This window comes from Girardinichthys multiradiatus, chromosome 1 (assembly GCF_021462225.1).
Source record: "Girardinichthys multiradiatus isolate DD_20200921_A chromosome 1, DD_fGirMul_XY1, whole genome shotgun sequence".
NCBI classification, from domain to species: domain Eukaryota; kingdom Metazoa; phylum Chordata; class Actinopteri; order Cyprinodontiformes; family Goodeidae; genus Girardinichthys; species Girardinichthys multiradiatus.
In genome coordinates, this window is record NC_061794.1 from 32,599,677 (window position 1) to 32,619,762 (window position 20,086).

General features: G+C 40.6%; 2 protein-coding genes across 5 annotated transcripts in view; one reads left to right on the forward strand and one right to left on the reverse strand.

Annotated features, from left to right (window-relative positions):
• Positions 1-11,994, forward strand: part of plxnd1 (plexin D1) — a 110,221-nt gene extending 98,227 nt beyond the window's left edge. For all 4 annotated transcript variants that reach the window (XM_047375433.1, XM_047375450.1, XM_047375424.1 and 1 more), the window contains exons 30-36: positions 621-655; positions 1,745-1,849; positions 2,984-3,147; positions 3,244-3,391; positions 8,160-8,300; positions 8,424-8,498; positions 11,059-11,994. In XM_047375433.1, coding sequence (XP_047231389.1) covers positions 621-655; positions 1,745-1,849; positions 2,984-3,147; positions 3,244-3,391; positions 8,160-8,300; positions 8,424-8,498; positions 11,059-11,175 — 785 coding nt within the window. In that variant the 3' untranslated portion in view covers positions 11,176-11,994. The remainder of the gene's footprint in view (positions 1-620; positions 656-1,744; positions 1,850-2,983; positions 3,148-3,243; positions 3,392-8,159; positions 8,301-8,423; positions 8,499-11,058) is intronic.
• A 180-nt stretch (positions 11,995-12,174) lies between these two features.
• Positions 12,175-19,974, reverse strand: LOC124874244 (rhodopsin-like). The gene is made up of 5 exons (XM_047375525.1): positions 18,994-19,974; positions 18,708-18,876; positions 18,419-18,584; positions 15,966-16,205; positions 12,175-14,319 (listed from the first exon to the last, which is right to left on the reverse strand). The coding sequence occupies exons 1-5, from the start codon at positions 19,352-19,354 to the stop codon at positions 14,194-14,196; spliced, it is 1,062 nt and encodes a 353-aa protein (XP_047231481.1). The 5' UTR covers positions 19,355-19,974; the 3' UTR covers positions 12,175-14,193.
• Positions 19,975-20,086: the final 112 nt, after the last annotated feature.

The window sequence follows — 20,086 nt, forward strand, 5'->3', positions numbered from 1 at the left end:
TGTGGCCTGCTGGATGGGAGCATCTCTGGCAGAGTGGGCTGTAATGAGAAAACACACACCATGAAGGTGTGTGTGTGTGTGTGTGTGTGTGCGGGTGGGTGGGTGTGTGTGTGTATGTCTCAGCTTGTCCTTGTTTTAGCTCGTGTGCCATGCACAATAAATTGACTATATTTGTCTTTGAGCTCGTGTTTGAGCGTGAGTCTACGCTCCTCCCTGCACTCATATCCGTTCATGCGTGTGTATGAATATGTTTTGTGTTAAGATCTATAAATAAACCAGCTAGATTTAATTCTTTTGTTCCCATCGTTGGCCGAGCATTACCATCTCATTAACAGCAACTCCACAACCAGTCTCAGACTCCATGCATCTGTCTCCCATAATCTCTCTCTTTTTATTCGTAATCTTTCTCTTTCATTCTCTCAGACAGCTGCCCTCCCCTTCAAGCACACCGTTCACCCTAATCACTTTCTGCTTTTGCACTCTATCTCCTTTTGCTCTCCTGTCAGTATTTTTTGTCTTACTAGTATCTCTCACTCTTCTCTGTCTTGTCTCATTTGCTTGTGTCTGCACCATAGTAATTGTAAATTGTTTATTTTGTGTGTTTTTCTCTCTTTCTTTAGTCAAAGATCTGGATACAGAAAAATATGTACACTTGGTGAGTATCTCCTCATAAATAATATGGCTAAATTTGAAGAGTTTTTCTGTGTGCAGCCCAGTGGCATGCCTTATGATGGAGAGAGTATGCGGGGGGGGGACGGAGGTGAGAGGGAAAGCTGCTGAGAGGACATGACAGCGCTAATGCCGCTTAAGCTCTTTCATAAACGTCAGCTAAGATATGGGCCCTTTGACTTTAATATAATGAGTTTCTTGGAATACAATTTGCCGGGTGAACAGTTAGTTTTACAGGAAAGTTCTGGAGCAGAGTAGTTGGAACCTAAAGGGATAGTTTAGGATTGTTTAAGTGACGTTCTGTTAAAAGGTTATAAGCAGTTTCTATTAATGCAGTAGCATGGATGTAACTCTGGTGGCACTGTCATTTGGTATAAATCCAGGTTAGTTGGTCCAAGTAGGCGGAAGCTAACAGCTTGTTTGAGATCAAGGCAGACTTCTTCCGTCTTAAGACAACTCTGATCTCAAAAACATCATAGTGGTTTGTGATAGGGAGATTTGATGAATCTTTTAACCATCATCACGTTGCATTGAGTGGCAATTCGTGCAGAAGCTGAGAATTATAAACACATGAAGCAATGCACCACCATTAATCTTCCTGTCTTAAACACATGCTTTGAACAGAAGAACTATGTTTTAGTTAAAAATACAACAAATGGTGTCTAGATGTTGAAATAAGATCTGGCAGTACTAGCTGTTAGCTCCAGCCTTTAAGACCATCTGATCTGGATTTAAACTAAATAAAGACACCAAGAGAGTTATCATCCACAATTTTAACTGCATATAACCTTTAGACAGAACCTTACTTCTAAAATATCCAATTAAATAAGCAAAGCACAGACATGATCCAGTTCCCAAAAGCAAACTGAGAAAAATCCCTGAGAATTTCCCAACCTCCTTGGACTTCCCTAATTCTGTTTATCATCCAATGCTCCAAATATAACCTGACTGGGTATCTGGATCATGTGTCTAATGCAAGAACCAGAAAAAACTCCCCTTTGACAACTCATACAGATAAACACAGCAGTGTTTACTTAGCTACTCTTTGTAGTAACGTTTGACCTCTGGTTTCCAGGTCCTACCGAATGATGAGTTAATGGAGACCAAGAAGTCGCACAGGCACAGTCATCGCAAGAAAGTGCTGCCGGAAATCTACCTGACACGCCTTCTGTCTACGAAGGTAACCAGAAACAACACTGTCTTTAATCAAATCTGCAACATAAAGTCAGAACACAATTAATCTCTGCAGGTATACCGAGCTTTGCAAAAATATGCACATCTTTGAACGTTTTCACATTTTGACACCCACAAAATTTCAAAGGATTTAGGGTGGAATGCATTTGTATTCAACCCACCCTGTCTCTCTACTTTATAGAACCGACTTTTGCTGCAATTACAGCTGCTAGTCTTTTGACCTGCGTCTTTACTAGTTTTTCACACCTGAAACACTTTCCCTAATGCTTCTTTGTCTGGAGTGTGTATGTACATCAATTTTCATATTTTGCTAAAGGTTAAAATGATTGGGTCATTCTATGACATAACTATTATTTGATCTGAATCATAAACTGTAGCTCTGGCTTTATGCTTAGGGTTTTAGTTCTGCTGGAAGGTGAAACTCAATCCTAGTTGCAGGCCATTTGCAGCCTCTACCAGGTCTGAGGTCATTTTACATTTAGCCCAAAAAGTTATGTAATTTTCATTTCATCTGATGCTCTCATTAATGGGCCTTTTAGTCAAGGTGGACGGCCATGTCTTGGTAGGTTTCTAGTTGTGCCATACACTTTCAAATACTTGCTCTGTGAGATATTTAAACTAGATATATAACTAAAGATATTGTTTGGTAACCCAACCTTGCTTAAATATTCCACTAAACTTTCTCCCTGCCCAGTGAGTTATTTGGTCTTTATAAAGCTGTTTGTTCATTAATGTTCTCTAACAAATCTCTGAGGCCTTCACAGAACATCTGGATTTATGTTGGAAATAAGCTATACACATGTGGACTCTTTGTTACTATCAGGTGATTTCTAAAGGCAACTGGTTGATTTTGTGTATCAGCCTAAAAGTGGCTGAATACAAATGCATGCCACACTTTTCAGGTTTTTGTAAAAAAAATTGAAAACCATGTATCCTTCTCCTTCTGCTTCATAGTTGTGTGCTACTTTGTGTTGGTCTAACATTAAAATCCAATAAAATACACTAAAGTTTGTACTTGTGGCAAACATCAAAAGATGTATGGGGTGTGAATACTTTATATTTATTTCACTGATGTTTCCTACATTACATAAAATTATGTGAATGCCCTTTCCCTCTGCAGGGAACTCTTCAGAAGTTCTTAGATGACCTCTTCCTGGCCATCCTCAGCATCCCTCCAGACCGCCCGCCTCTGGCCGTCAAATACTTTTTTGACTTCCTTGAGGAGCAGGCTGACAAACGGGGCATCACGGACCCAGACACCCTGCACATCTGGAAAACTAATAGGTAGTCTACTAAACGGCATGATTTAAAACCCATTTGGTCCACTTTTGTGTGTGGGTCGAAGTGTTTAAAAACAAATTTTCTCCTCTGTCTGTGCAGCTTACCTCTGCGTTTCTGGGTGAACATCCTGAAAAACCCCCAGTTTGTGTTTGATATCGATAAGACGGATCACATGGACGCCTGTTTGTCTGTCATTGCTCAGGCTTTCATTGATGCCTGCTCCATTTCTGATCTGCAGCTAGGAAAGGTGAGTCTCTCATTTACAGTGTTGCTATTACCAGCTGCCGTGGAAAAAGCAACATGCTCAGACATGCAACTCAGGCAAATTAGTAGCTGCAGGCATGTTGGAAGATATAGTGATTTCCTCCTCTTTGTTTAACCTCAGACACCATAGTTTAGAGTCTTAAGCCTGTTTACCTGTGTTTTTCTTTTTCCAATCCGTTGATTAGGTTTTGGCCTTTATATTTGGACATATTTTCTGTAAACACTTTATCAAGTACAAATGAGATCCTGAGAACCTCTGTTCTTTGAAGAAGCTTCTTGCAAGATTTGGCCGCAGCATAAGGTCAACCCCATTCAGGAGCAAGTTTACAGAAAAGTAAACAAGATTAGATAGTAGCCCTAAATGGTGCCACCCAACAGTGGCTGTGCCACATGATGCAATCAAAATATCAGTGATAAGGAAGTAATGTCAGTCAATGGCTTAGAAGGAGCAGTCTTCCCTCCTATTCCCTCTAAAAATCAGGTGATGAGTGATTTGGTAGATTAGTAACAAAAAATGTCTTCATTTCATTATTTGAAATCTGATATGAAACATGCCAGATTCACATGAAGCTAATATGCACTATTTATATCATAATGGCATTTTTTAGGTATACTATATTGTTGGACGTAGTTGTTTTTGTTTCAATTCTAAAATAGAAATCTAACCTTTCACTGTCACCTTATGAGGAACTAGGTCATTTCTCTTTCTCGACATATAAAACCTCTAATTATTTGTTCTCTACCCATCAATCATTGTATCTACTGGATCCATTTAGCTTTCTAACAGCCAGTGCCACACACCTCCTCACACTTCTTCAGCCCCCCTCTGTGAGCTCTCCTTCTAAGCCTTCAGACTGTCAGCTCCATCTACCTCTCCTCCTGTTATTCCAGCCCACTCAGTTGATCCAAGGTCATAAGCACCAGGGATCTGTTTTGGCGCTGGGTGCAAATTTGTGTGTGAGTCCGCGACACATTCATTCATCTATCTTTGTATCTGCCTGTCTGCATGTGCACGTTTGCATGTCAATGTCCTCACTGCCCACAAATCTGTCTCATCCTTCAGACACCATGACCCTTAGCACGCTCTGCTTCCTGTCTCCTTCTGACTGGCTTCCTCCCTGGAGGGAGCCAAGGACTCCTCATATAATGCTCTTTTCTCTGAGAAACAGGCTGATTTATGTGCCTTATCTCAGTGCCAAAAAGCCAGTGCGCTTACAGTCGCTATGCTCAAGTGTACAAATGGGATAATGCATGTCCATGGGCGCACAGACAAACATAAAACCTTCAGCGATGAGACAGAGTATGTGTACGGCTCCCTCATTATCTGGTCAAATCTGGCTGTATGTGTGGTGAAGCCACCAGGTTCAAGGATGTGGTCACATGTCATGCAGGTGTAGGAGAAAGGCGATGACACATTTCCACATTTTGAGAGCTTCTGCCCAGGCGATGGCTACAAGATGAGACAGTAAAGGGTACAGGATCTGGATTAGCTGGAAGTCCAGCAGCGGTGATCTCAGAGTAGTAAGCAGGGTGTTGCTTTTGGTGTCCAAAGAAACCGTATTATCTGGCGAGATGCAGAGCGTAGAGGGCCACACAGTCACAGGAGGCTTGGCAGGCAGATGGATGAACAGCAGGAAGTGACCTTGTGGACAGGAAGAAAGAGGGTTCCTATCAGAAGGAGCAAATTTGGCTGCAGCCTTTCAGGTCCTCAGCACATTTAACTCACACAGCAAGTGACACAAATACCTCATGACATGTGGAAATGTTAAGGTGCGCTGTAAGCACCTTCAGTCCTGCTGAAAGCAGTAGTTGGCAGCCTCTGTGTTTAACTGTCCTATTTTCTCTGTCCCTTTCTCTCCCCCTCACTACGCTCACAGCAGTAGCCGCCACTAAAACCCAAATATGCCCACAGCCTTTTAGGGCTGCTACTTCTCCTCCTGCTTGAATAAGCACCAGTGTGGGGAAATCTGTTTAGACTAAAATGTTCTCTGGCTATGATTGATTCCTGTTGTGTGGAAATGAAAATGTTTCACTCCTTCATTGTCTCGATTTCTACTGGTTTAGATAGGATCATCTAAAATAAAACAAAGTTTAAATGAACAGCTTTTTCTGAGCACACAGAAAATAAGTATTGGGTCCAGGCTAATTTTCTTATTATTTATAACTCCGCCAACAGCTGTTTCTGAACTATGGTTATTTCTAAAACCAGACTTGTAAATATCGAATAAACATTTAAGAATGAATACATATTGAATTGAGGGCTGCGCAGTGGCGCATTTGGTAGCACTGTTGCCTTGCAGCAAGAAGGTCCGGGGTTTGACTCCTTGTCAGGGGTCTTTCTGCATGGAGTTTGCATGTTCTCCCTGTGCATGTGTGGGTTATCTCCGGGTAATCTGGCATCCTCCCACCGTCCAAGACATGCCTGTTAGGTTAATTGGTCTCTCTAAATTGCCCTTAGGTGTGTGAATGAGTGTGTGCATGGTTGTTTGTGTGTTGCCTGGCGGGGTACACCCTGAAAACCCACTATGGAAGAAGTGGTAGAAAATGTTCTTATTTGGTGCTAAGAAATAGGTCATTCATAGTATCGTAAGTCAACGGAGAACAGTTTATAGTGATTAGACTCATCAACGTGAAATATTGTTTTAAGTGTGAAGATATGACAACCTCTGGTTTTGAAATAAGGCCAAACAAAGTGGCAACTGCATTTTCCTGTTTAACTCTAGCTTGATTGTATGGAGGTGGGATTCGCAGTAGACAGAAGGGCTGGACTGCAAAGATATTTGAAGCACAGCAAGCAGAAATTATTCTCTGGAGGAGGGGAAAAAAGCAAGAATTCAGCTAGTTGGATGTATGCAGTGTTAGCAAGGCTGGCAGAAAAGATGGAACAGCTGGAAATAAAATTCCTCAATTATGGTGGAATAAAGGTATAATGTAATAAAAAAAAGATCCTCGTACTCGTACTCGTCGTCTTCCGCTTATCCGGGACCGGATCCTCCTGTTTGAAATCATATTTAAAGTTTTATTACAACTGAATGACAACTGAGGCAGCATTTTAATGATTTATTCAGTCAAATTATGTCTCAGTTTGAGTTTTTTATTTGAGCAGCCATCTAATCTTAAAAGGGCATCAGGCTTTTGAGGCTGATTAGAGTTTTTATAGATAAATCTTTGAACGTTTTTTAGAGAAAAAACCCTGACCTCTACAGTGAAAGGATCCGATTTCTTTATCGAAGTGTGGTTAGGATTTTTTCTGAATGGTTTGGGTCTAAATGTCTGCTTAGACTGAAGGGTCACTGTAATCCAATAGAAAGTATGTAAAGTTATCATTTTTAACCATTGATGCCAGTTTGGGCACTGATGTCTGGTGTGATACCCAAAGATGACAGCATCCCAATCTATGGAGGTTACCTAGTAATGATTAGTTTAAAAAATGTAGGATTCATTTAACATACAGTCTTGGTGAAAAGAAAGGCATAATAAAAGTTCTGACCTTTTCCAGGTCCTAAAATGATTTAAATCTAATCTCAAGAAATAGAAAATCCATGTGTCAGAATCTACGTACACCTCAGTACAATTAATGGACCTTGCAAAACCATCTTTAGCAGCAATAAGTTGAAGTAGCTATGTCCTATGTGACTTTATCAAGTCTCTCACATCATTGTTGAGGTATTTCGGAACTCTTTTCTTTTCAAAGGAAGGTCCTATGTTTACTTGACCCAGTTCTGGCCAAGCTTCAGCTGTCTGACCAATGGCACCACATTTGACTTTAGAACAATTTAGAAATTAAAGAAGTTATGGTTGACACAAGGACTTCAAGGTATGCAGATCCTGTGGCTGAAAAACCAGCCCGAATCATCATCTCTCCAACACCGTGCATGAAAGGTGGTTTGTGCTGCCATATTCTTTTTGTCTCCAGCAACTCTTCATCACAAGCCATTACTGTTATAACCTTAACGAAGGACTATAAAATCCAAAAGGAAGTTCTTGGGCTTTTTGCAATTTCTTTGTTCATCACACAAGCCAACCTTTGGATGAATCTGCGTTGTTGTTCTCTGCTGGGAAGATCAACAACCATTTTCAGTGTTGTCTACTTAGGAATAATCTTTCGGACTTGAATTAGTTTGGAAATTACCTTATAACCCTTAACCAGTAGATGGAAAGCAACAATAATTTCTCTAAGGTCACAGCTGATGTTTTTCACTCTTGTCACTGTGTCAACACAACACAGCACCAAACTGACAGAACCCCTGCTTATATAGAGATGATCACATTTGCTGATGCTTGATTAAATTAGTTTGATTAGAAACATTTGGTTGCTGCTTTCTGTATTTCCGTGGAACCAGAAAGTGTGTACTTAGTTTTTCACATGCAACGTTTCCATTTTGGCTATGTCGTTGTTTAATAAATATTGGCACTGAGATCACACTTCTCAAAATCTCTTTAAAAAAGGGTGTACTTTCTTTTTACAATGGCTGTATGTGTCATGCATTTTAACAAACTGCCCTACACGTTTACTCTTTTGTTTCATTTCAGTTTTAGGCATGAACTTTAGCTTTTAATTCCAGTGCCGTATTGGTTTGAGGATGAAATTATTTTGGCATAAATCTTCAGTACAAGTAGGTCAAAGCACTGCAGGTGCAAGGGGACCCATAGTTTAGCTCTGGCACGCACAGAGCCACTATGGCTGCAAAGCTAAACTTTTACATGAGTCTCCTGAATGAAATATGAGTCTCTTTTTTTTTTTCTTACAGGACTCACCGACTAACAAGCTGCTGTATGCCAAGGAAATCCCAGAGTACAAGAAGAGGGTGCAGTGTTACTACAAGCAGATAAAAGAAATGCCCCCTCTCAGTGAGCAGGAGATGAACGCTCACCTTGCTGAGGAGTCAAGAGTAAGTCAAATATTCAAAGGCCTCCTGTTTGTTTATCCATCTGGCTCTTCAAAAGCGTGTTATGACAAACAAGTCCCATTTTGGAATGTGATCTAGCCTGATATTTTGATGTCTGTCTTGCAGAAGTACAGAAATGAGTTTAACACAAACCTGGCCTTGACAGAAATCTACAAATATGCCAAGAAATACAGAAACCAGGTGAGAGATTTGTGCATTGCTTCTCTGTTTTTGTGATCTAAGGCGTGGATAAGAGATTTGGAGATGTTCAGACTGGCCCTTTGTCACAGCTAGAACGCCTCAGCAGAGCTCACTTGTTGTATTAGGTTTCATTGATAGCTATCAGAGCATGATGAATCAGTGCTGCAGATGCGATGGGAGATGTAACAGACTGTGGATGGTGTTGCAACTAGTCACTAAATACAAGCACATAAAAGCTGTTTTTCTTTTGTTAAAAGGGGGAACTATCAGATTTGGGGTCTCATCCAAGCAGTAGCAGCAAGAACTATTGAGTGTGTTCACTCATCTCTTCCCAGACCACAGATACCATTCACTTTAAGAAAACAGCGTGTTGTTTACCTTCTCCTGAACCAACACCCTCATCTGTCTAATGGCGCTGTTAAGTTGCCGCTTCATATCTCTTGTTTTGCTTTGAACTGGCCCTCTTCTGTCCTCCCCCATGCTTCCACACTGCTACGCCTTATTCTGCAGAGAGAGGCTTAGTCAGTGGTGACTGTGCCTTAATGGAGCGCCCTCACAATAATGCTGCTTAGCTGCTTCCCTCTGTCATGCTACTGTACTGACGTTGGCTTAGACTGATTCAGAGCTCTGTGAATGGCCCCTGATTGCCTATTCTCTTGCCCCAGCTCAGTTTGCTCTGCCTGGTAGCACACTGCTGCTAAGAGCCCATAAATCCCACTGACACGGTGACAACTGTTGGGCATGAAAACCAGAGCAGATGTGGGTTTTATAAATATGTGAAGAGCGAGAGCTTTTGTGGTTATAAGGGGTGCATGAAGGCAGGGAGAAGAGGCTGAAGCACTTCGCTTATTCCTTCTCCTGTTTTCCCATTGCAAAAGTATTTCAACCTCTTAAATGTAATAATTGTTTTATTAGTATTATTGGTAGTACATGTGTTATCATTGATTATTACATAAATAAGTTATTGATGCTGTAGTTGTTATTGTATATTTCAGTTTAGTACTGTACATAAGAGCATATTTATTTAAATGTTAAGACCACTGCAAGATTTATAAGAGAAAAACCTCTAAAGTTTTATTGTATGTATAATGTAGAATGCTAATATTTAATGTATGTGCTCTAACTAGAACACTTAGGCGTGATAAGGGTGATGCATGAAGGAGGAGTGGGATTAGATAAGTTAACACACTCCTTTGCACATATTCAAATAAAACAAAAACAACAACAGAAGAGGTTTTACATGTTTTGGGACAATTACAACCACAAACAACCACAAACCTTAATGCACTTGATTGGGGTTTTATGTGATAGACCTAAACAAAGCCGTGCACAACTGGTTAGTACAGGTAAAATGATTTATGTTTTTTATCTAATGAAAAACAATTATTTTAAAAATATGGCGTGCATTTGTATTCAGCTCCCCTTTACCCTAATACCCCAGAATAAAATGCAAAACAACTAATTAGTGTGTAATTTAATCTCAGTATAAATCCAGCCATTCTGTGAAGGCCTCAGAGGTTTGTTAGAGAAATAAAATTGCGTAGAAGTTTAAAGCAAGTTAGATTATAAAACATCTGAAGTCTTGAACTTAAGATGTGCACAGAGCACTGTTCAATCCATTTTCTGGAAATGGAAAGAGTATGGCACAACTACATGGTTGTCCACTTGAAAATAACAGGCCAAGCAAGTAGAGTAATAATCATAGAGCCAAGAAGCCCATGGAAACTCTGGAACAGCTGCTGGGATACACATCTCAGGTGGGAGAATCTGTTTGCAACAATTAGTTGTTCACTCCACACATCTGGCATTTGTATTCAGCTTCTTAGCCAACATGCAAAACACTATTTGTTGAAGAAAACTAACACTGGATATTACCCTAAAAAACATCCCTGATACAATGAAACATGTCAATGGCACCATCATGTTGTAGAGATGTTTTGTTTTCAGCAGGAACAAGAAAGCTGCTCAGAGTTGATGGGAAGATAGATTCAGCTACATACAGGACAATCCTGGAAGAAACCTTGTTAGAAGCTACAAAAGCCTTGAGACTGTGGTAGAGGTACCTTCGTGCAGGACTGCAACTTTAAACATACAGCCAGAGCTGTAGAAGTGTAGATCAAAGCATTTTAATGCTTTTGAATGGCCCAGTCAAAGTCCAGACCTAAATCTAATCGACTTGAGAAATGTTGCACACAAATGCTTTCCATCCAATCCAACGGAGCTTTAGATATTTTGCAAAGAAGAATGTGCAGAATTCAGTATCTAGATGTGCAAAGCAGGTAGAACATTTTGAAACCCATGTTTCTTTTTTCTACTGCATAACACATTTGTTAGTCTATCACATAATATCCAAAGAAAACACTGAAGTTTTTGGCTGTATAGACACAAAATGTGAAAAGGAGCCACATGCATTTTGCAAGGTTGTGAATATTGAAGGAGCTGGTGGGTTTCTTTCCTCTCTTTGTGTTTACGTATACAGGTGAATGCATGAATGCTTGAAAGCTTCTTAAAGTCATCGTTGTTTTCCTCTCCTCTCTTCTCCTCTTTCTTCGTGGATCAGGTGATTAACGCTCTGGAGGCCAACCCCACTGCACGTCGCACTCAGCTGCACCACAAGTTTGAGCAGGTCATTGCTCTCGTGGAGGACAACATCTATGAGTGCTGCAGTGAAGCTTGAACCTGCCAGTATCCTCTGCTCCTCACCTCTCTTCTGCTGCCAGCTGCCTTCCTCCCACCTACACCGTTCCCCGGGAACGCCACTCAGGAGGAACTGTTGGTGTGTTTTTTCCCACTGACTGTTTGCAGAGTGAAAACGGATTTTAATGCTGCCTCTCAAGCGTCATACGCTCACGACACGTTTCCCAATCTTTCCCCACAAAACAGGACAGAATTCCAGCCTAGCTCTGATTTACCTTAGAAGGAATTTGAAGGAGTTTAGAGCTTTCTCTGGATTTCTGCTCAGTTAGCCCTGGTGGCCACCTTTAACGCACTGAACCTTTTTTTAAAAAAGGGAACGGGCCTATGATGCACTGTACTGTAATATAATGTCTATAGCAATATTTATAGATGTGTTATAATGCTTTCAAGTGGCCTGTCCATCAGGTTTAGTAGGGCCATGATGGACTCCTCCTGTCTCCTAAAGCCTGCAACGATCTCAGGTCAGGCTGACGATGGGTGACAGACTCCCATTGGTGCTTTGAACATTACGTCCCAATGTGCTCTGCAGGCTGATGATGGCTTGACGAGGAGCGGAGGGAAGGCTATAAAAGACTGCAAACAATTAAATCAAATGTTTTAATGCAGTTCACTGGGAAGAGCTGCATTAGTATAATCAGTGTGCTTGTGAATGGATGTTGGATTCTGATCAATTTAAAGAGGGAAATTTACATTTAAAAGAAAAAAATGTGAGAGCTCAATATAATCTGAGGAGAGACTGTAATTGTGATGCCAAATTATTTGTTTGTGAAATAAATTACAGGAAAGTAAGAATTTTAAAGTGCCTAATAATGCTATTTATCATAGCAGCTCTTGAATTCATTACAGGATTTTAACAACATTTGACAGCCATTACAATCTGGCCTTCTACTCAGCCGCCCACAAAAAAAGCATCTGGAAGTTCTCAGGAAACGTTGTGTTGTCATGATGAAAAAAAAAAAAAAATAAGTGCAGGAAAAGGTTGTGCAGACATTCAGCTTTGTTTTTATTGCAATGCACAAATCCTAGCCTTTACACAACAAACAGAATAGTATGTCTCTTTGTGACACGTACTCTAACATTCTGGCATCCATTCAGAAACATAAACATCTGCCAAACACACAGACTCTATCATTCAGTTTCACTTGTCTACACCCATGGCTGAGACAAAGAACAAGCTAACCCTCCCAGGTTTATCTTAATGACCAGAGGAGAGAAAAATCTGATGCACTAAAACATTAAACAAATCAATGCCTAATCTAAGGACTTCAAAACTGGTTAATTAGAGCCAGTCAGAGGTTTATATGCACATATCATAAATGTTAATCTTGGGCTTTTCATTATGCATCTAATGTAATGTGTTTTTTAGGGTGATGATGACACAGAAATGTCCCTTAGAAGGTTGCAGAGTAAACCACATGCTTTTTGCTGCCATCAGTAAGGTCCTGGCATCATTGTGGCTGTGTATTTGACCCCTCTTCTTGGTAGAATTGGTACGGCTCATTTTAATTGTTTGATTCCCTGGCACCAACCTGGATTTTATGTGTAGTCCACAGATTTTCAACAGATTTAAGTTTAGGGCCATTGCTACCTTGCTGTATCCTTTCCAAAACCAGTTTTTGTGTGTGTTTGGGATCACTGTCCCTTTGATCAATAAGCTGGGAATAATTTTCATTATTCTAACCCAAACCATGAAATGAAATTGAATAGGATGGAACTAACAATGTTCAAAACTATAATAAATCTGAAGATGATGGAACACCAGTATCCATGTCTATTAACATGGGCTAAGGGGATGCCGACAAAGAAAGAACCTCCTGCTCCAAAACGTACGACCTTCAAGCTTGACTGAGATTTGCAGATGTCCACATGGACGACCCAAACCCCTTCCAGAGAAATGTTTTTATGGTCAGACAAGACAGAGATTGAGCTGTTTGACCTCAATAACAGGAAATATGTTTGAAGGAGTAAAGGTGAAGCTTTAAACCTGAGAGGTGCTATCAACTGCCAAGTATAGTGGTGGAAGTATCATGCTGTGGGTCAGGTTTACTCCCAGTGATGTTGCCGCATTGCAGTGGGTTGAAAAATATAGATGGACTACATCATAATTTATTTTTTTTATAGTTTTTTTTTTGCGGCACTAGAGGCCTGTATTTTTTTCAATTTTTCCGACAGTAGGCAGACAGGAAATAGGCGCAGAGAGAGGGTGAAGACATTCGGCAAAGGTCTCAGGGTCCGGGACTCGGATCCAGGACAGCCCCTTTTGAGGACTGTAGACTCTATATGTGGGTTGTCTACTTAACCCCTACACCACCAACGCCGCGCCACTAGATCATAATTTTAACCTTAACGTAAATCCATAGCTACATTGTTGAAACCTGGACACAATGGATACAAAACTTCCATTAAAACTGGTTTTGGAATGGATAAAGCAGGCTAACATTAAGCTGCTGGCCATGACCTCTACCCAGTATGGAATATGCTTAAAAACTGTGTCCAGGAATCCAACCAATTATATGAGGTTTAACATCTCTGGTCAGAAAAGTGGTGAAATATCCAGCTAGGATTATGTCAGAAACTGGTTGATAGCTACAAAAACAGTGTAATCTCTATGCAACTTGCTAAGAGACATTCATCCAAATATTAGTGGGAGCATAAATCTGAATCAGATTTCCACCTATATCCTGTTTTTTGGAGGCAGCAGGGGAGCTTGGAAGGTGTTCAGTTGGATCTGCATCAAGATAGCAACCTTATGACGCCGGGTTAACAATCTGTGAGAGCAGCTGAACGCTTTCCGTAAGTAAACGGGCTCCAAAGTGCACATGCTGGCCTTTAATTGAGTCTGTCCCGCTGAAGTTAACAGCACAAGCGCCAACTGCAACGAGGACAACTGAAGAGGTGAGTCCAGAGGAATCGACCAATGGAACGTATTGCTGCTCGGTGGTGGTGGGTCCCTTGGCGAGTGGGAACAGATGGCGCAGATAGAAGAGGGAGTGAGGGGTCAAGCGGGGGCCACCTGGCTGGAGGAGACGGATGAAGTCTGGGTTTTGGAGACTGCGGCGGCTGCCTCATCATCGCCAAATGGGTTCTTTCCACAGCACACGGTGGTGATCATGCAGTTTCTAAACTGGAAGCCACAGAATCAGACACATTCAGGAAACATTGGCTCATTAACGCACCTACTGACACTTTAATGCAAAAATACGCTTCATCTGAAATTTAACCACAGTAAAAAAGCATCTGGTATTCGTTTTTACAACCCAAAGTACCAACTTTAGCTAATAGTTCACCTCACCTTACTAGATGAATGTAGATATAACAAGACTCCAGCATACACACATTTTTACATGTCACTATTAGACCATGTTTAAGTAATTAAAGAGCATTTTTTGGATCATGCAATGCATTTGAGGTTTAGGTTTTCATTAATTTACAAGATAAATCTGACAGATTTGTGGTAAGAAGATAAACAACATTAATCTTCTGCACACATTTCAAACCTTTTTTTTGTACTTTTTTTTTCTGATTCTACTTAAACTGTTACTAAATGTAACAGAAGCTTCAATTGCAAATCTGGAAAACTGCCACAAATATATATTTAACAAAAAGGTAAAGTTGTCCCGCGTTAGAGTGGCTCTTAAAGTATACACCCCCCGTTACAATGTCAGGTTTTATGACAAAAACAAATAAGACCATGGTAAATCATTTCAAAGCTTTTTCCCCCATTAATGTGGTATTTATCATGAATAATTTAACTGTGAAACAGAAAAATAAAAAGGTGCAACAACCTGGTGTGCAAACCCACAAACCTTCAGATTCAGCATTCTTTCTTCTACGGTAGTAATATACCAGCATGCTGCATCTTGACATCTTGAAAGTAAATTTTCTGTCAAATTTAATTCTTTACTCCAAGTAGCCCATTCCAAAACTCATGAAGTCATTCTTCAGTAGTTCTGAATGTACTGTTTCCATGGACTAACTGTGGTGCTGAAAAAGAAAATCTATCTTCATTCACCAGGACAAAAGTCTCTCCATCTGATGAAAAGCAATCCCAGAGAATGATACTGCCACCAGCATGTTTTACTGTAGTTTTTGTGTTCTTTAAGTGATGCTCAATGTTGTGTATGTGCCAAACACACCTTTAGGAACTGTGGCCCAAACATTCAACTTTGGTTTCATCAGCCTATACCACATTCTCCAACAAGGTTCTGGGATATTTTAACCCAGCCTGGATGCTATCTTTGGAAGAAAAAACTTCTGTCTTGCCATCCTGCTCCTTAGTCCAGAAATATGGGAAATACAAGAGATCATTCTCACATTTAGAGCACAACCGGTGCTTGGCAGAAATTCCTGCACCTCCTTCAGCTTCTTGGTAGTCTCATTGACCAGTTTGTGTTTCCTCTTATCGTATGCTTTACAAAAAGGCAGGGCTGAACTCAAAAGGACTGATTGCTAATGCTGAATCAAAACGCGCCTCAAAAAGTAATAGTTTCAGTGTGTACATATTTATGCAACAACATTATTGTGGCATTTTAAGTTTTATATTTTTTTCCCTGATAACATTTAGTTTTACTTTAACTGTACAGCTGAAAGTTACACATTTATGTAAAATGTACCATTACAAAGGTGGAATCCAACATCCCTGCTACAAAAATAGAACAAGAAAATATGAAGTAGCTACGTTTCGTTAAACTTCCATTAAACCTTATGTTAAAAAATAAAACCTTATGATAAAAAATATATAAGAAACCCACAAATACATTTCAGACATACCTGTCTGTTTAGCAGAATGTAGATGACTGGATTGTACAGAGCTGCACTCTTGGCGAAGAAGGCTGGCACCGTCATGAATACCGGTCCAAACTGAGTTCCCTGATTTGCAAAGATGTACCAAGCTACAGTGGCGTAGGGCACCCAGCACACCAGGAAGGAGATCACCATGACTATGACCATGCGCGTGACCTCCTTCTCTGCTCTCTGGGTGGTTTCAGACTCCTGCTGCTGAGCTGCAGCCTGAACACAAACACACAAACCTTCAACACAAAGCAGTACTTCACACATAAAACAAGTAAGGGATGTACTGTCTATTTTATTTCAGATTTTTGTCATTGTTAGTCCAACATTTTATACAGTTTCCAGTCAGACGTTTGCATGCGCTCATCATGGGTATGAATGTGAAAATAGATTTTTCAAGAGCAGTGTTACTCTCCACAGTGAAGAGACGTAACCATCAACATGGTCTGAGACCCTGCTCCAAAAGGGACACTTTCAAACTCAACTGAAATCTGCAGCTGTGCATGGGAACAAGCCATGGAGAAAGGTTCTATGGACAGACCAGACCATTGTCTTAATGTGAAGAAGAATGTTTGGAGGAGTCAAAATGAGGCTTTCATACATAAAAACATTGCACACACTGTGAAGCATGGCGGTGGCAGCATCATGCTGAGGTTCTTTTTCATTGGTAGTGGTACTAGTGCATTACATGAAAGGGAAGGAAAATAAAGGAGCACCTTAACTTTTTCTTTTACTTCACCTCAAATCAACAGCTAGATAGTGGACATTTGGACACAACTGGGTCTTCCAACAGGACAGTGATCCTAAACACATCTAAACTGGGTTTCAAATGGATAATATTAAGTTTCTGAAAGGAAAAGGTCACAACCCCAGTCCTGTCTGTGGCAGGGCACCAACCACCTTCAATAAACGCCACCGTTTCTCATCAGAAATAAGTGAATATATCAAGACAGAACAATGGCAGAAGTGGTTTCTCTGCACAGTCTAACTGTACATTAGGCAATGCTGCTATTTCTTTGGAAATGGTAGCACTATCATATGAATTTTTCTCAGAAACTTCTGAAAATAACCAAAGGAGACAAACAAATTTCTGTAGGCAGCCTGTTTTGCAGAGTTTGTAATTCAATATTACCATAATTTTCATCAGTTAGGAAAATTAATTGAAACATTTCTTAGATTTATTGACGAGAGATTTTGTTTGGTTCTAATCTAGAATACAAATTGCACCCCTTTTACCATATAAGGGTGTACAATACAGATGATTGGTATTGGTCGAAAAAGGATTTAAAATTAATTATTGGAACACAATAAAATTTGCATGCAGTAAACATCTAATTTTGTCAATTCATGGCATTTTTTAAAAGTAAACACAAAGTGTTGTTTTTTTAGAACTGTAAAATTGAGAACCTCAGGATATGACAAGTAATGATATGTTGCATCCCTCTTCAGAAGAGGTTCTACATTTTTGTATCTGGATCAAAATTAACAACTCGTCGATATTAGTAGGAAAGTATTTGCAAAAACATAACCTCTACTTTCCCTATTTAAGAAGGTCGACTACTGAATTACTGCAGAAGCGGGCGGAGGTTACTGAAGAACTCGTTCTTGGGGGAATAAGAATTTCCCCACTGATGTTTGAACATTTCCATGAAAAATAAAATTTACTTTGAAGAGGTTCTGATGCTGGGGGCAGTGTAATGCATTGTGTGAGTTAATACAACCAAACCAAACGTATAGTCTTTCAGCTTCGGCAAACTTGAGCTCAGACTACAAAATCACAGCTAGAAATAATACGCGAATTGGTCAGCCGGAAGTCCAGGACCTTGTTTAGCTGTTCTGCAGCAAATACTGTGACGTAATAGTTAAACAAAAACGTAATAGAAAACGGAACAGATTGAAAAATATGACCCAAACAGAATATAAAGGTATCTACGCAGCATCTGGAGAGACTAAATTAAACTTTTCTGCACTCCTACAGACTCCCACGTACACAACAAAATGTATTTAAGGACTAAAAAAGTGGATTTTGCATGATATGTCCCATTTAAGAAGAAGTGCAAGCCAAAACTGGAATTACAAATCATTCTGCTATTAGAAGATTATGCACTTTTACCACAAAAAAACATGATCATAGAGAAAGTTTTCCTAATTATGTATTCCCAATACATAATTAAACTTTTACTATTATTATCAAGGGCATGATGGCAGTGTGGAGGCTGACTGCCCTTTAGCTTGAGAACCTCAGCGCAAGCTGCCATGTTGGCAACGATCTGCCCTCCTGAAGCGTCCTTGAGCTTTTAAATCCCCTCACATCTCCTGAGACTCCATGACGCTCTGCCCTCCTTCAGATGGAGGGGAAAAATCTTTATCCTGATAAACAATCTATCATATCCTTTTTTTGTTAAACACAGCATGGTTGGTGATATTCTTACCGCTCGCACAGTGCAGAGCAGGCGACTGTAGCAGAAGAAAATGATGAAGAGAGGGATGCTGAAGTGGAGGACGAACATATAGATGACGAATGAGGTGTTCTTGATCTCCGGCTTGGGAGTGTAGTAGTCAATCCCACAGGAACACTGCATGCCCTCCGGGATGTACCTGCATCCAGAAACAACACCACAGTTATTAGATGCTGCATGTGTGCATTAACATAAACTCAAACAACAAAAACAGAATATTTCTGCAGTTTTACAGCTGCATAGACATGGTGGGATACAGTACCGGGACCATCCTAACAGAGGTGGAGCAGCACAGGTCAGAGCCATGACCCAAGAGAACGCCAGGCCAGCGATGGCGTGTTTTTCCTCAAAGCGGAAGTTGGTCATTGGCTTACAGACCACAAAGTAACGCTCAACTGCCAAAACTACAAGAGACCACAGGGCAATCTCCCCTGAGACAAAAAGCAAGACAATTTAAAACACCTCACACATAGTTGCTGTTGTATAGGCTTGAAATGCAGTACATAGTAAAAGTATTTTGAGCCAAATATACATGGATAGTTTCTCACCTCCTAAGGTGGCAAAGAATCCCTCAATGTTGCAGCCGGTGATACCTAGGATGAAGTATCCGTGCAGAGCCGTGTACAGGGTCACTGTGAACCCTCCAACTATCATAAAGAGGTCAGCCACCGCCAGGTTGAGCAGGATGTAGTTCAGCGGGGTTCTCAGCTTTTTGTGCTTGACAGTGACATGCAGGGTGAGGAAGTTAATGGGGAAGGCCGTGATGATGAGGAACAGCATGTATGCAGCCAGAAGAGAGTACTTCCATGGCTCAGCTAGGTAGTACTGAGGGTGCTCAAATGGGCTGCGCACCAACCCAGTCCTATTAGACATGGGGACATAAAAGTTGGGCCCTTCTGTGCCATTCATGGCTGTGGCTGTTGATGATGTCTTTTCTGTTTTGAGAGACCTGGCGAAAGAGCCTGTGCCTCTCAGAGCAAAGTACAGCTGAGATGTCTTGTTGTGCAGCGGAGGTGGAAATTAGGACGAAAATAAGGATGGACGGCTGGATCCTGAGGAAGTAAGATGTTCTCTGCACCCCCCTGAGGAGGTGCACCACCTTTTAATAGTCTGGCCGGATTAGGGACGAGGGATGAAGTGAGGTGTTAGGAGAGATGGAATTAAGACATACTCTGAGAGTCCTTGCACACATTAACAAACACACAGATACACAAGGCATCACAGGAGAAAGCTCTAAAAATACACAGCACAAAAAAGATGTGAAGCATTTTTTCAGTGAGAAGTTAGAACCATGCTTAAATAAACCCATTAATTACTGTCATGTGCATCAGCGCTGCATGACAATTAGCCAAGAGGACCGAGTGGGAAGGGAGGCGGAGGAACGGTTTGTGATTTCAGCTGTACAAAGTGGACGGACTGCAAATGAAATTTTTGCAGCAATCCAACTTATTTGAATCTGTAAAAAGCTTAATCCTTAACCACTGCAAGGCGGAGAGCTCCACTTATAGTGTTGAGTGTAATCAGAATCAGTGGGTTATACTGCTCATAACAGCTCTTACACAAACACAAATCCCAAAGTTCAAACAGAAAGAGAAAGAAGTTAAAATCACTCATTTTTCCTGTAAAATGGATAACACCACA